This window comes from Festucalex cinctus, chromosome 5 (assembly GCF_051991245.1).
Source record: "Festucalex cinctus isolate MCC-2025b chromosome 5, RoL_Fcin_1.0, whole genome shotgun sequence".
Taxonomy (NCBI): domain Eukaryota; kingdom Metazoa; phylum Chordata; class Actinopteri; order Syngnathiformes; family Syngnathidae; genus Festucalex; species Festucalex cinctus.
In genome coordinates this window covers 20,629,384-20,642,327 of record NC_135415.1, presented here as the reverse complement: position 1 = coordinate 20,642,327, position 12,944 = coordinate 20,629,384, and the positions used below count along the sequence as shown (strand labels likewise).

Below are 12,944 nucleotides of genomic sequence, written 5' to 3'. Positions count from 1 at the left end.
AAGCAATTATGAGTCTTGCAGTTGCAGGCTCTCACGCATCTTTCAAGTGGTGCTGTGGGCCGACAGCAAATCAGCGCCAGGACACCTGACCCGCATTCTCGCTCGAGTGTACACCAAAGATGCTGAGCTTTGATGAAGTTCTTTCCATTTCACTAACTCTTTGCCTATCGATGCAAAATATGAGATTCATGAAAGCATTTAGCTGTTAATGATTTTACATCGCTACACTGGTCAAGATGGACTACGGGTTTGTGTTTAAAAGGAATGTACATAGCTGATACAACCTAACTGAAATATTGAAGTGTGACATTGTTATTAAGACCTTTTAATTTATTAACATGAGTAAATTGCAACATTAATGAAAGTCTGAAACACAGACATGAATAAAAACAACTGACTTTAAAACAACACATTTACAAAGTACTGTACACGGAACACGGATTTAAAAACATCAATAATTAAAAAAAAAAGAAGAAGAAAAATAAGGAAAAACATGGATATAATACTCCAACTAGTACTGCCGGTAGGTGACCATCATTCATATACTGCATCTCATTTACACTCACATTCATTTAGAGCAGTGAGGCCTCAGGACAGAAGGGTTATGAGTGCATCAAGGAACTTGCTGCGGTCTTCTGTCTTCAGTTCAATAACTGCACAGGAACAAAATTGATAAGTGGACAGCTTGGTTTGTATATTTCTATTGGCCACTCGGTAATCTGCACAGTTATATGGTGGCTTGCAGCAAAAAGGTATGAAAACTCGCTGGGAGAGAAAAACAAGTCTGTTAGCCATAAAATTAGAACACGTTTGTAAAAATACAGCAAAATTCCAGTCATATTTGTATTAAGCTGCAAGGCTCAAAAACTGGAAGCATTTCACACCTCTTTGTTGCTATTTACTGTTGGTTTTCTACTTGAAATGAAGACAATGTTGCCCCCAAGTGGCCACTAAGAGATTACAGACATTGCACCTTAACCCTAACCCTTTAGCAATCAAACCGCAAATGAACTCACGCAGGAAATGATTCTTTCACTTACTGGATGTGTCAAAGTGGTCATGTAGAGTTCTGGAGCTGGTGCTCTCTGCAGCTTTCTCAAATGCTCTGCCAAAGAAACTAAGAACAAAGTGAAGTTTTTAATTGACGTAAAAAGCCCAAGGGCCTCAACTGGTATGTCCATAAGATCTGATAAAAGAAAAAAAAGCGCCTTTACAAAGATAATGGTCATTATTTGATTTTGTAACAAAATTTGTTAAATTGTCACTGTCAAAAGTAGGTAGAAGCCAAAATTGCACTCAGCAATAAAAATAAACTATTAAAAATTAGACCTTCAAATAATTAATGGTAACTATTAGAGACTATAGGAACGTGCACAATTTGATATTGCCAAACATTACAAAACACTCCCACGAATCAATTGGAACATACTTCTTTTTGTCTGACGTTTCAGACTCGGGTGGGATTCCCACGACGAGGACGGTCCCTTTCTCGACATCTTTGGGCGCAGCCATGATGAGCGGAAGCTGCCTGCACCGCTTGTTCCTTGTCTGGCAAACAAACAACAACATAAATGAAAAACATTTCACTAAACTCACAACGGAAACCCTGAATTCATTTTACATAATCTGGAATTTTCAACCTTTTATCTTTCATAAATCGTATATTTTTGGAGTCAAATTAAGTTTTACATTGATTCTTTATTTAAAAAAAAAATAGAAGGTCAATCAGCAGCAATTAGAGGTGCTTGCATTCATTTGTCATGGATAACAACGAGCTATACTCACCGATTGGACGAAAGCTTTTAGGAGGTACTTGGAGAGCAGAGTCAAGGCCATGGGCTTTGAAAACAGCTTAACATCGGGGGTTCCCTGTGCGAGAAGGATTATTTATTCAACTATGCAACATGTGCAGCTGGCAAACAAATCACAAGCATGATGGTGGGTCATGTGCACCTCCATCAAGTAGCAGTAAAGGAATGGCCCTTGGGACAAGATCAGGTTGGTGCAGATGCAGCTGGCGACAGTCTGCTGGATTGCAATCAGCTTCTTTTTCGCCAGGTCCATGCCTGAGTGTAGACGTTCCAGGTTGCTCCTTAAAAAGAAAGCAGGTGTCAGAGGTGGCCCAATAAACTTAAAGGTAAAGTTTACAGTGATTTATTAATATCACAATCGTTACATTGCCCAAGTTGTAACCTAGAAGGGGTTTTCATACAAATATTTACTGTAATTCCGACTTCCCTACTGTGTGTTGGTATATGTCAGTGACAGACTACATTGTGTTACGACTTGCGTACAAATTAAGGTTACGTCACCACCACCATAGTAACGGAAGTCCTTTGCAAAGTCCAACGTCACACCTTGAAAGAGAGTCCAGAGCCTTGAGGAAGTTGTCCGTCTCGTTCTCGTCTTTCTCGGTGCTCTCAAGTAGAGCGGTGGTAGCGTGCACCATGTCGTTGGCCAGGAACCGGTTCTTGAAGCCAAAGTGGACACCGAATGTCTGGATGCGGATGTCTTTCATTCTGTCAGAGGGTAAAATTGTCAGGGAATCTATCAATGAGTCGGTGACATCAACAGAATGTTTTAATCTTCACTGCATCCACACCCATATTTATTGGAAGACTCCTCGATGGCGTCTCGCAAGTTCTCTTTGATGGACATGTCCATCGAGGTGAACTTCTGACGCACTTGCTTGAGAGGCATCCTGGTACAAAAGACCATACTCAATACACCACCAATATTCCCTTTTCAAGCATATTTGCATTTCATAATGTACTCGTCTTACCCCATGTCAGCTAAGAACTCCTGTAGTCGCTTCTGTCCATTTAATGTCCACAGCTTGAAGTGGCAAGAGGTGTAAGATGAATTACGGATGCTCTCGTACAGAGACCAGTGCTGATAGAGGGTCAGACGCAGGCTGAAGCAGAAAGTTAAGGCAGTAGATGCTACAAAGAAAGGTTCCAGATATTGGGACAACGTGTCAGATGCCCTCAGATGACAAGGATACTCGTACTCGAAGGAGATCCTCATGCAGTCGATGGAAAGAGAGTTGTCCTCATCCTCGTTTCGATGGTTATGTCGGGAGACGTGCCGCTGCATGATGGCGATGTCGGTTACATACTTCATACTAACAGACAGAATGGAATATGTTAGAGCACAGCTACAGTACACTAATATGCACGTTTGTCAAAATTGGTGTTGACTGTGTTTCTATATTATTTTCATGCTTGAAATTAACTCATTTACAGTCTTTTTTGCCATGTAAAGCTAACAGAGAAGTGTAATTTTTGGGTGATTACTTAAGTTCTTTAATTTTGGATACAGTAGCTTATTATACTAGTTTTCCTTTTTTAATTACATAGACTATGTTCTCTTCCAATATTTTGCCTATCTCGTAGATTTTTTTTCAGTAGTTTACTTCAAAAAGTGAAATTCATATTAAAGATTCATGAAACACATCGGTGAATGTTTTCTAGAAGGACTGCCTAATTTCTATACTAAAATAATCTTGATCATTTCTTATGTATTATTCTACTTTCTTTAGACTGTAAATTTAGGGTTTTCATTACACTGTAATAAACAAAATTAAAAAAATAAAACCATTAAATATTTTGTGTGCATTTAATATATAGGAGTTGTATTTTATATTGAACTAGAGTAATCAAATAGTTTTCCCTCAAATTCAAGTTTATTGAGACACACCTGTATTCTGTAACATTTCTGCCATCTAATAAGCTATAAAAATAACTCAGATGCTATAGTAGCTGGTTAATGAAATAATGAGGATCATTTCTCACTGTGTGACTTTATCGTGAACCCACTGGTCTGTCAGCCCGATGACAGCCCACCTGTTTCAAAAATAATAACAAACATTAAATATCTCGACAGTATAGACTAGCATGAGTTTTAAAAAAAGAACTTACCAGAGCATGTCTTTAGTGTCTTTAGTCGACACCCAGGCAAGCTCGAAAAACATCATGGCTGCCTAACATATGAAAGATCATTCAAGATATCGTACAGTATTTTCCTAAATAGTTACCCCACTGCTGATAGATATTATATCCACCATCATCCACTCACAGATGTTCCATGGTATTCATACTGCTCATAGTCAAACAAGATTTCCCTCCTGTGATTAAAGCAAAACGTAAATGCAAATATCATACACCAAGAAACAAACACCGTCCAAAAGTGACTTAATAGTGATGGTTAACCTTCGTGCTTCCCACTCCCGCTTCTCACGTTGCCTCTCAATTCTCCTCTCAACATCACTCTGCATTAAAAAAACAAACAAACAAACAAACAAACAAAACAAAAAAATCACATGAAATGCACAGTTTGAGTTTGGCTTCGCATTTGGTCATCTTTTTATAAAATGCCATACTTCATCAAATCTCCTCCGCTTGCCAGACGGCTCGGAGCCTTCTTCGCTTTCATTTCCAGAGTCGCCTCCCTCCTCTTCCTCCTCCTCATCATCTCGAAATATTTCGTCATAGGACGGCACGCCCAAATCATCGTCTTGTTTTATCAGCAGTTTTATCTTCAGAGAATGAACAAAATACTGATAAGAACTTTTTGCAAATTTTTTGTTTGTTGGTGTGCCGTGAGAAAATAAAGGTCGAGACACACTGAACCTAAATAATCACCTGAGTGTTATTGTAGACATTAACCACATCAACAGGCCGGTGAGTATCGCAAATGAAGAAGATGGAGTCCTCATCCGGCTGCAGCATCTCAAGGAGGTCAACATTGGCGCCACAGTTGATGAGGACAAAGTATTTAAACTGCAACAACAACCAAAAATAAAAACAATTACGCTATACAAAACTATCTCAAGTCATTGACACATTTATTGCCTGAGGAATTTCATACTTGGTCTTTGTGTTCGAGGAAGGCAGTGCCAAGGTCCTGCCACCCCGCCACTGGTACAAGGGTATACTGAACCTGGTCGCAGTGGAACAAGGCCTGAGGAAGGGGGGGGGGGTAGACGAATTAATATTTAATAATACAGTTATTCTCAGGTGGTCAGTCGGGACCAAAAAGTGGGATGTAGACAACTAGCATTTAAACAGCCCCCCTTGAGCTCATGAGATGGAGCCAAAACAACAAATGCCAATACTGTATTAGTGTTTATAGAGCATAATAATTTACACCGTAACATTGCTTATTACCTAAAAAGACAAAAACTATAAATGTTGCACGCTCCCAAAATGAAAAGATACATGCTAAGAATTTTTTAGATTTAATTTTCATATAAATGTTGTTTATAATGGTGAAACTACAAATTCATAATTGCTGATGGTTTGTATATAGTACAAATCACTGTTTGCGAAGTTTCCTTGGTTCTAAGTTGTTGCCCATGTTTGTTTGTTTTTTCTATATGACTGTCAACTCGCTATCCAGTTCTAAAATGCATAAAACTGAAATACAGGGGTAATTGTATACATGTTGTAATTACACAATGTGATTAAACATTTTTTATGACTCAAACTTTTTTTATCCAGTACAGAGCATTTAGTAAGTACAGTTCAATTGTGCTTCACTTTAAATTGATAGTTTTATTTAATCTTTTACCCCTGTTTATTTTCAAACATTAACTGCGACGCTAAGTTTAATTTATGTGTAATAGATTTTAATGGAATCATTATTTAAGTCCTTTATTTTACAGAATTCAAGTGTAGCATGCACTGCTTAATGTTACAATGCATTCACATCATACTGTATTTGGAAATAAAGCCTCTTACTTGAACACCTCGGCCTACTACTACAGTATGTTTGTTTGTTGGTTATTTAGCGTGGTACTTATATGGTGGTATGTTAAGTGGTATTTAGTTGGTGTCAAAAGTTTGAGAACCATTGCCTCCGAATTAATGAGATTAGTTAACGGTACCACCGTCATTAAAAGCCTGCTAGGATGCAAGTAAACTCGCCAAAACAAAAAAAGAAAAAAAGAAAAAAAAGAAGAAAAAAACTCGCCAAAACAAACACATGGCGTTTGCTAACAGTCAACTTACCTGCAGGATCTTACAGGCGCAAAGAGCATCGATATCTGACGCCACCAGGAGCGCAACTCTCTGAAGAAGAGTTCGACAATGTTAACAAAGCACAGTGGATAGCTAGCTAACGAGCGAGCTCATGTTATGGTTCGCTCAACAACCTACCTGGTTGGCAACAACTTCGTAAAATTCTTTCCGAATGTCTGTGACAAACATTTTGAAGGGCGACAAAAGTCGCTAGCGTCGAGTCCTCGAGGGGTAAACGACAGGCCAAAGTGGAGCATATGTCACAAAAACAGCATAAAGATAGACTTTCTGAGGTTTGCGTCAAGAGTCGGACGACAGACAGCTGCTGTACTGTTGGAAATGTGGCGCCAAATGGTCGCGTCACACCGAGCCAATCAGGAAAGGGGACGCGTGTGTACGTCACTGCGCAAGACGCAGCAACGCTCACCAAAACCCGGAAAACTAGACCACTGCCAAAAACGTCTACCGAAAAGAAGCAGAGAAAAACAATCTGCAAAATAAAATAATAAACTTAAAAAAAGAGCGGAGATAAGTCCATGGTTTACCGACATAAACGTTTCGACGTTACGAATGGAGCACAATGAACGACATTGGTGCTTGATAGTTACACTACAGCTTCACTACAGTAAAATACTTTTCAGGAGCCAAATTCCTATTTTCTCTACTAAAATCATTTTTTACTGACTACGTTAAGTTTTTCCACCATGGTCTAATTTCTGAAGATATGCATGTAGCTACATAGAGTCGAAAGACTTGACAACTATCCACATGCTATGTGATTTTAAAAGCTGTCAGTCCACATTTTTGCAAAATGTGGGCTGAAGGAAATTTTATCGCCTGTTCCTATACACATGATCTGAAGAAAGTGTCCATATTACAGAAAATATAACATTAACACAGGCTAATGTGACGTGACAGTGTATACATATATTGCATGTAAAATATTGGACCAAAAGTTGAAAAATATATATATTTTTTAATTTGCTTTTGCTAGCCTCACAACTACAAAGCTATTTACCACCCAAGTGAACTGACACAAAAGACAGTGCACAGCTTATGTAGAAACATTTTTTAGTGTGACCAAATGACATCACAGCATAATACAAATCAGGAGAGTGTATGAGCATTAAGTGGCTGCTAAATGGTCCTTACAAGGCAAAATCTGCCTTACCACAAAAAAATAATAATGGTACTTGACAAAACTATCAGAAGACATCATCAACAACCAGATTAGATTAAAAAAAAACAAAAAAACAAAAAACCCAGGAATGCTTACATTTTAATATCCTGCTTACAAAATCAGAAGAGGGGTGTGGAGACAAGTGTCTTTCTCTAGATAGATGGAGAAACATGCAGGATTTTAAGTGCCTACTGTATTTGTTAAACAAGTTAAAGGACCCGTGCTTCTAACACAATCACATTTTGGGCAAACAAACACTGAAAACTCAAGTCAAACTCTTACATGCCCCAAGGAACATTTGCTTATACAGTACACCATATAAAAAAAAAAAAAAAAAAAAACTACTATAATGGAATTCTGAATGTACATATACGTACATGATAAATAACTTTCCATTAAGACAACTCAAATCCTCAAATGAGGATTAAAAAAAAAAATCTAAATGAGATTTTTTTTCCTATAAGAAAAGCATCATATCACATTTCAGTAATCATTTGTTATTGTCAAAACCAGCTAAGCCTGAAGTTACAGAACAAAAATGGAATGAAAGCAGCATACATTTCACAAACAGGAAGGAGAATGTTGAAAATAAAAAGGCACAAAATCCTGGCCAAGTTTGGTCTGAAAGCCTCTGTGATCAGCTGATTTGAGCTGGATTCACAGCGACCAGCAAAAGTGCTTATACCCTGCAAAACTTTGGCTGATTTCACATAAAAACACAAGAGAGGTTTGTCTTGATTCTTTTGTCCTCACCACCAACATAGATGCCAACCCCCCACACCTAACCGCTCCAAAACAAAAAACAATTGTACATCACTCTCTATAAGTGGTGTCAAATATGAAGAGGAATAAAACCCTGACCAGCAGGAGCAGCATCACCTGACAAGGTCACATTGATGTTTCATCATTGTGACAAAAGTCGTAGCTGGACCATCTAATTGGTGACTGCTAAAGGAATACATGTGACTATTGCACTCCTTAAAAAAAATACACACACAACTGAGGTTATTACAGCAGGTCATGTACAAGAAACAGAGTTTATGAGTGACCCTGTTTTATCATTATAGTACATGTACAGATTATCTTTCAATAAAATCAGTCCGTAACAATGACTGTAATTATGACTGAAAGCAGGTGATGCCATGTTACTGTGTGAAAACAATGAGTGGGAAATGTGAATAAATATCTTCTGTTACAGCGCTGGGCAACCAAAGGTAAAGAATTCCTACAGGCCTTTTTAAATGCAGTTATTCTCTCCAACTGAACGTGTCCTTTTAGTAAACAGCCCATGTAACAGGCTTACCTATAATACAGTTTCCATAACAGCCATTTCCAAGCCCCAGGAGTCATGATATGCCAACAGCAGCACAAATGATCCAGTGCGAGCGACTCTTTTACATTGGCAGGATGTAGTTGGAGTTGGCCAGCTTGCGTTGCTGTGCAGCGGGGACGAGGTGTCCGTGACTCAGAGGGCGGTGGCAGTTGTCATCGTGAAGCGCCGGGTAGTGCTGCCTGTAGCACAGCCAGGCGAAGACCAGGCCTAGCAGGGAGCCCACCAACACATCTACAAGCAGGACAACAATGTCAATGACTCATTGGGGGTAGCCTCGAAGCCGCGGACTGACCTTGCCAGTGGTGTTTGTAGTCGCAGGTTCTGGAGAGGGCAATGGTCAGTGCTACAATTAAAGGGGTGAGGAAGGCGCAGAGCCGCCACGCCCTGCCTTTGCCGGCTGCATTGAAGCATTGCAGCTTCCCGCCGATGTAAAAGGCTGTGAAGCCCAACCCTGCAAAAGCAACTAGGAAGAGGATATCAAAAGAACAAAAAATAAATAAAATACACTCGTGTTAAAATAACACTAAAGAAAAATATAGTGTTGACTTAAAGGTGACATGACAGTGCGCAGTTGATTTAAATTTGATTAACATCCACACTAAAAGCATTTGGTAAATTAAAAACAAAACAAAAAAACAATTATGGATCATAAATGGACAGACCCAACTTCTGAGTCAAAAGTTGGGTCATTTTCTATAAAACAATCCAGAAAATTCGATTATATACTTGGGTCAGTTTGACCCACCTTTGGGTAAAAAATTGGGTCATTTTCAATAAAACAACTCAGATTCTCTACTTGGGTCAATTTGACCCAAATTTCTTTGATTTGTATTAAAAAACAAAAACAAAAAGACAAAAGAGGGGAGAAAAAAAAAAGAAAAAGAAAAAAAGAGGGTCATTTTGTATAGAAGAACCCAGAAAGTTTGGTCAGATCTTCTATTTGGGTTAATTCGACAACTTTGGGTCAAAAATTGGGCCATTTTCAATAAAAAAAAACTCAAAGAAAGTTGGGTCAGATTCTCTATTTGGGTCAATTAGACCCAACTTTTTTTTATTTGTACAAAAAAAAAAAAAGAAAAATGAAACAAAATGGGGGAAAAAAATATGGTAATTTTGTATAAAACAACCCAGAATGTTTGGTCAGATCTTCTATTTGGATTAATTTGACAACTTTGGGTCAAAAATTGGGCCATTTTCAATAAAACAACTCGGAAAGTTGGGTCAGATTCTCTACTTGGGTCAATTTGACCCATCTTAACTTGATTTGTATGAAAAGAAACAAAAAAAAACAAAAAAAACCAAAAAGAGTGTAATTTTGTATAAAACAACCTAGAATGTTTGGTCAGATCTTCTATTTGGGTTAATTTGACAACTTTGGGTCAAAAATTGGGCCATTTTCAATAAAACAACTCAAAGAAATTTGGGTCAGATTCTCTACTTGGGTCAATTTGACCCAACTTTCTTTTGTACAAAAAAGAAAAAGAGAGAAAAAAGTGGTAATTCTGTATAAAACATCCCAGGTCGGATCCTCTAATTGGGTTAATTTGACCCAATTTTAGGTTAAAAAAAAATTGGATCATTTTGTGTAAAACAACGCATAAAGTTGGGTCGAATCCTCTACTTGGGTCATTCTGACCCAACTTTGGGTCAATTATTTTCTGGGTTTTATACAAAATGACCCAATTTATGACCCAAAGTTGTGTCAAAATGACACATAAAGTGGATCAGTCAATTTTTGATCCATAATTGGTTACTTTTTTTGGAGTCCACAGCAAAAACAACATCAAAATCTATGTCTTACATGAAGAGTGTCCGCTTGGAAAACTCTTTCTTCCCTCCATGACCACGTCTGGGTCACCACTGCAGCGTAGCTCCAGGTTCATCTGACCGTCGGGGAAACAGCGGTAGAAGAAGTCGGGCCTGGGCCTGATGTAGGAACAAATGTTATTTTTGGTTCTGGTTTGCTAACAGCATTGTCATCCGCACTGTTTTACCTGCCGACAGCAAGTTTGATGACGTTGGTAAAAACGCCGTTCAGCACCAGCGTCAAAGTCACAGCTGGATAACAAAAGGAAACAATGATTTAAAAAAAAAAAAAAGGAGTTGCTAAACAGGTACATTGCTACCTTGACTTACAAGTGTCCCAGTTTAGCAGTTTTTTTCCAGCTGTAAGCATTCGCTCGGTTGATATTTGCTTTATATAGCTAGATAAATTTAATATCGCTGTGTTTCAAGCTTCAGATAGAGAAAATTGAGCAAATTTTAATGCCTGCCCTCATATGTGGGACAGTGAAAGAGAGAAATAAAATTTGAGGACACACATTAGAAACTGTTGGTCACCAAATAAAGTAAACTCATTAGTGGTGCCACTGTATTGTGATGAGTCGTATGTTTCTCACCCAGTGATGCTTCCTTGGCGTCGCCTCGCTCTGGCCTTGCCAAAACAGTGAAGGCCATGATGACAATTACTGGCGTGAAGACAGCGATGCTCTGATGTGGCAAAAGAATATAAATTTAAGTCAGGTCAGATGGAAGGATACAACTTTTATGCTACTTACAAACATAAGCGATGTAGGGACGTGATCATTGTCCACCCGGTGGAATTTATACAACCACATCTCCTCTGGCTGGATCTCGCGGTAGAAAGGCGGAAGCTGCTCTGTCACGCTGAGAAAGTGAAACACAAGTTGTTCAATACAGATGCTACTCTACGTACAATTAAGATTCCAGTGACGAGTATGAGATGCTTCCCGTCACACTACAGTACGCCTCTATGTTCTGTTACCACAAAGACAAGCATCGTACTATAAAGCATCTTGCTTTAGGGATACAAAATGACTCGGTGGACTTACAGGAAAATCACGAAGAGTGCCAAGCGGATGCAGACTTCGGACAGGAAGCCACGAAGCAGCCTCCTCTTCATTTCGTCGCTTGGTGTGGACTTTAGTCAATGCAGCACATCACCTCCCGGCTTATATCACCCTAATAGCTACATGGTAACATACAGGACAAAATGTATCATAAAACAATGTTTCAGAACCTTTATTCTACCAAAGTACATATTTTATTTAAGGTAGGAAAATGTCACAGCACACCACCCCCCAAAAAAAGAAGACAAAAACAGGGGTGCCTTGTCTCACGAGTGTAATGAAAACACTTGCCATACAAAATACTTTGGCCCCATGCCAAGTAGGTCTAACGAGACTTTCTACATTTTTTTCACACAGCATCACAAGGACAAAGGTTAAAATTGAAGCCATCGGATCAAGACTTCGCAGTAGGTAAATTGACGAAGAAGCGGAAACAGCATTATTGATCACTATTTTCAGAGTTTTAACACATTTAAGGGAAAAAATGTGTCTATATTTGTCAAGATATCGATTAACCACCGTAATGTAGCCGTGTCTAAATACACCTCCAGATGCCACGACACTATTACATATCATATGAGCGAAAGTCGGAGTTAAAAAGCGACCTATGCCAGCCATCCTTGTAAAATATGACATTTAGCATCGCCTGTCTCGGCCAATGGAAACGAGATGATGGCAGCCGTGGCTAAGCTAGCTGGCATCTGTCAAACAAAATGACTGTCACGCTGTCGTCAAAATTCCAATTAACGGTTCTCAACTCACCTTTAAAAAGTCGTTTTTTATCTCGCAATTTTGATGACACCGCCGGTTGTTATGTAGAAAAAGGCCGCAGGCATCTTCACTCATTTGAGAGTCAAGAGACGCTCCATACGGTGAAGCCAATAAGCGCTTCAATGACACTAAGCTTGCACAAAACACATCCGTTTTGCGCATTTCAAAAGTAAAGAATTGTCTGACTTGGCTTCGATAATCATAGAAAATTTAATATTAAAATAAAGTCAGTGAAACAGTGACTATTCACTGCGTTAAATGCTCCATAGCGCTTAAATCTCAAAGTATTTATTATGCATGTTTGTATCGCTATCCAGAAAAGCTTTTATTTTGAAAGACGGAAGTTGTATTTAAATAACTGCTGGTCTTGACACGTGGTTGAAGCACGCCACGTCACGTAAAGTGTAATTAAACTGTTATGTCTAGTTTATCTCTTTATAAATCCACATCCTTTATTAAAATTAGGAAAGTATATGTCTTTTTTTCTTTAAAAAACAATATATATATATATATATATATATATATATATATATATATATATATATATATATATATATATATATATATATATATATATATATATATATATATATATATATATATATATATAATTTTGTAGTAGGCGATCTGCCTAACATTCATGGTACTTTAGCTTGTCATTCTTTCATTGTTTGCATGATGTATTCTATATTCAATAATAATTCATTCAACATATCGCAAATGAAATTGTGTTGATCATTGTATTTCCTCTCATTTTATTTTACGGTATT

The 12,944-nt window shown here is 38.2% G+C and overlaps 2 protein-coding genes across 2 annotated transcripts; both read right to left on the bottom strand.

Annotated features, from left to right (window-relative positions):
* Nucleotides 1–317: 317 nt before the first annotated feature.
* cdc45 (CDC45 cell division cycle 45 homolog (S. cerevisiae)) lies at nucleotides 318–6,366 on the bottom strand. Its single transcript, XM_077522187.1, has 18 exons — nucleotides 6,159–6,366; nucleotides 6,012–6,071; nucleotides 4,870–4,962; nucleotides 4,644–4,781; nucleotides 4,382–4,537; nucleotides 4,212–4,270; nucleotides 4,078–4,126; nucleotides 3,921–3,982; nucleotides 3,795–3,845; nucleotides 3,005–3,124; nucleotides 2,783–2,914; nucleotides 2,603–2,701; nucleotides 2,358–2,519; nucleotides 1,954–2,092; nucleotides 1,786–1,869; nucleotides 1,430–1,548; nucleotides 1,041–1,117; nucleotides 318–653 (listed from the first exon to the last, which is right to left on the bottom strand). Exons 1-18 carry the CDS (start codon nucleotides 6,207–6,209, stop codon nucleotides 589–591), a joined length of 1,716 nt encoding a protein of 571 aa, XP_077378313.1. The 5' UTR covers nucleotides 6,210–6,366; the 3' UTR covers nucleotides 318–588.
* A 708-nt stretch (nucleotides 6,367–7,074) lies between these two features.
* Nucleotides 7,075–12,320, bottom strand: plpp5 (phospholipid phosphatase 5). The gene is made up of 8 exons (XM_077522842.1): nucleotides 12,166–12,320; nucleotides 11,386–11,522; nucleotides 11,092–11,200; nucleotides 10,933–11,023; nucleotides 10,528–10,591; nucleotides 10,335–10,459; nucleotides 8,826–8,996; nucleotides 7,075–8,764 (listed from the first exon to the last, which is right to left on the bottom strand). The coding sequence occupies exons 2-8, from the start codon at nucleotides 11,454–11,456 to the stop codon at nucleotides 8,595–8,597; spliced, it is 801 nt and encodes a 266-aa protein (XP_077378968.1). The 5' UTR covers nucleotides 11,457–11,522; nucleotides 12,166–12,320; the 3' UTR covers nucleotides 7,075–8,594.
* Nucleotides 12,321–12,944: the final 624 nt, after the last annotated feature.

Bases quoted from the DNA above. Each gene is read 5' to 3' on its own strand.
- cdc45 (XM_077522187.1), bottom strand. From the start codon at position 6,209: ATGTTTGTCACAGACATTCGGAAAGAATTTTACGAAGTTGTTGCCAAC. The intron at 1,870-1,953 runs GTGCACATGACC...CTTCTCGCACAG, and splicing joins TTTACTGCTACTTGATGGAG to GGAACCCCCGATGTTAAGCT. The intron at 1,549-1,785 runs GTGAGTATAGCT...TTTGTTTGCCAG, and splicing joins TAAAAGCTTTCGTCCAATCG to ACAAGGAACAAGCGGTGCAG.
- plpp5 (XM_077522842.1), bottom strand. From the start codon at position 11,456: ATGAAGAGGAGGCTGCTTCGTGGCTTCCTGTCCGAAGTCTGCATCCGC. The intron at 11,024-11,091 runs GTAAGTAGCATA...TTGCCACATCAG, and splicing joins TCCCTACATCGCTTATGTTT to AGCATCGCTGTCTTCACGCC. The intron at 8,765-8,825 runs GTCAGTCCGCGG...TCCTGCTTGTAG, and splicing joins CTACAAACACCACTGGCAAG to ATGTGTTGGTGGGCTCCCTG.